Raw genomic sequence first — 250 nt, 5'->3', positions numbered from 1 at the left:
CACACACACACCCCTACCCCCCAAAAAAAAGCCACAAATAAGCAAAGAACTCCCCCCACCCCCCTTCCTCCCCCTTCTAACGCCCTCCACTTGTCTCCAACACAGTGGTTTAGTCCGGCCAACTTCGGCACGTGGTGGAGCGTGCTGACGGCCAGCAGCAACGTGTCAGGAACCGCGTCGCCTCTCATCGCCGCCTACGTCATCGTGCACCACGGCTGGAGCGCCTCCCTTATCCTGGCAGGTGAGTGCA

General features: G+C 60.4%; 1 protein-coding gene across 3 annotated transcripts in view; it reads left to right on the top strand.

Moving 5' to 3' along the window:
- The window catches only part of LOC119592492 (glucose-6-phosphate exchanger SLC37A4-like), a 17,545-nt gene that overhangs the window by 10,617 nt on the left and 6,678 nt on the right, over positions 1-250 (top strand). For all 3 annotated transcript variants that reach the window (XM_037941333.1, XM_037941332.1, XM_037941334.1), the window contains exon 6: positions 106-241. In XM_037941333.1, coding sequence (XP_037797261.1) covers positions 106-241 — 136 coding nt within the window. The remainder of the gene's footprint in view (positions 1-105; positions 242-250) is intronic.

This window comes from Penaeus monodon, chromosome 30 (assembly GCF_015228065.2).
Source record: "Penaeus monodon isolate SGIC_2016 chromosome 30, NSTDA_Pmon_1, whole genome shotgun sequence".
Taxonomy (NCBI): domain Eukaryota; kingdom Metazoa; phylum Arthropoda; class Malacostraca; order Decapoda; family Penaeidae; genus Penaeus; species Penaeus monodon.
Note: the sequence above shows the minus strand (reverse complement) of the source record. Positions and strands in the feature narration are given on the sequence as shown.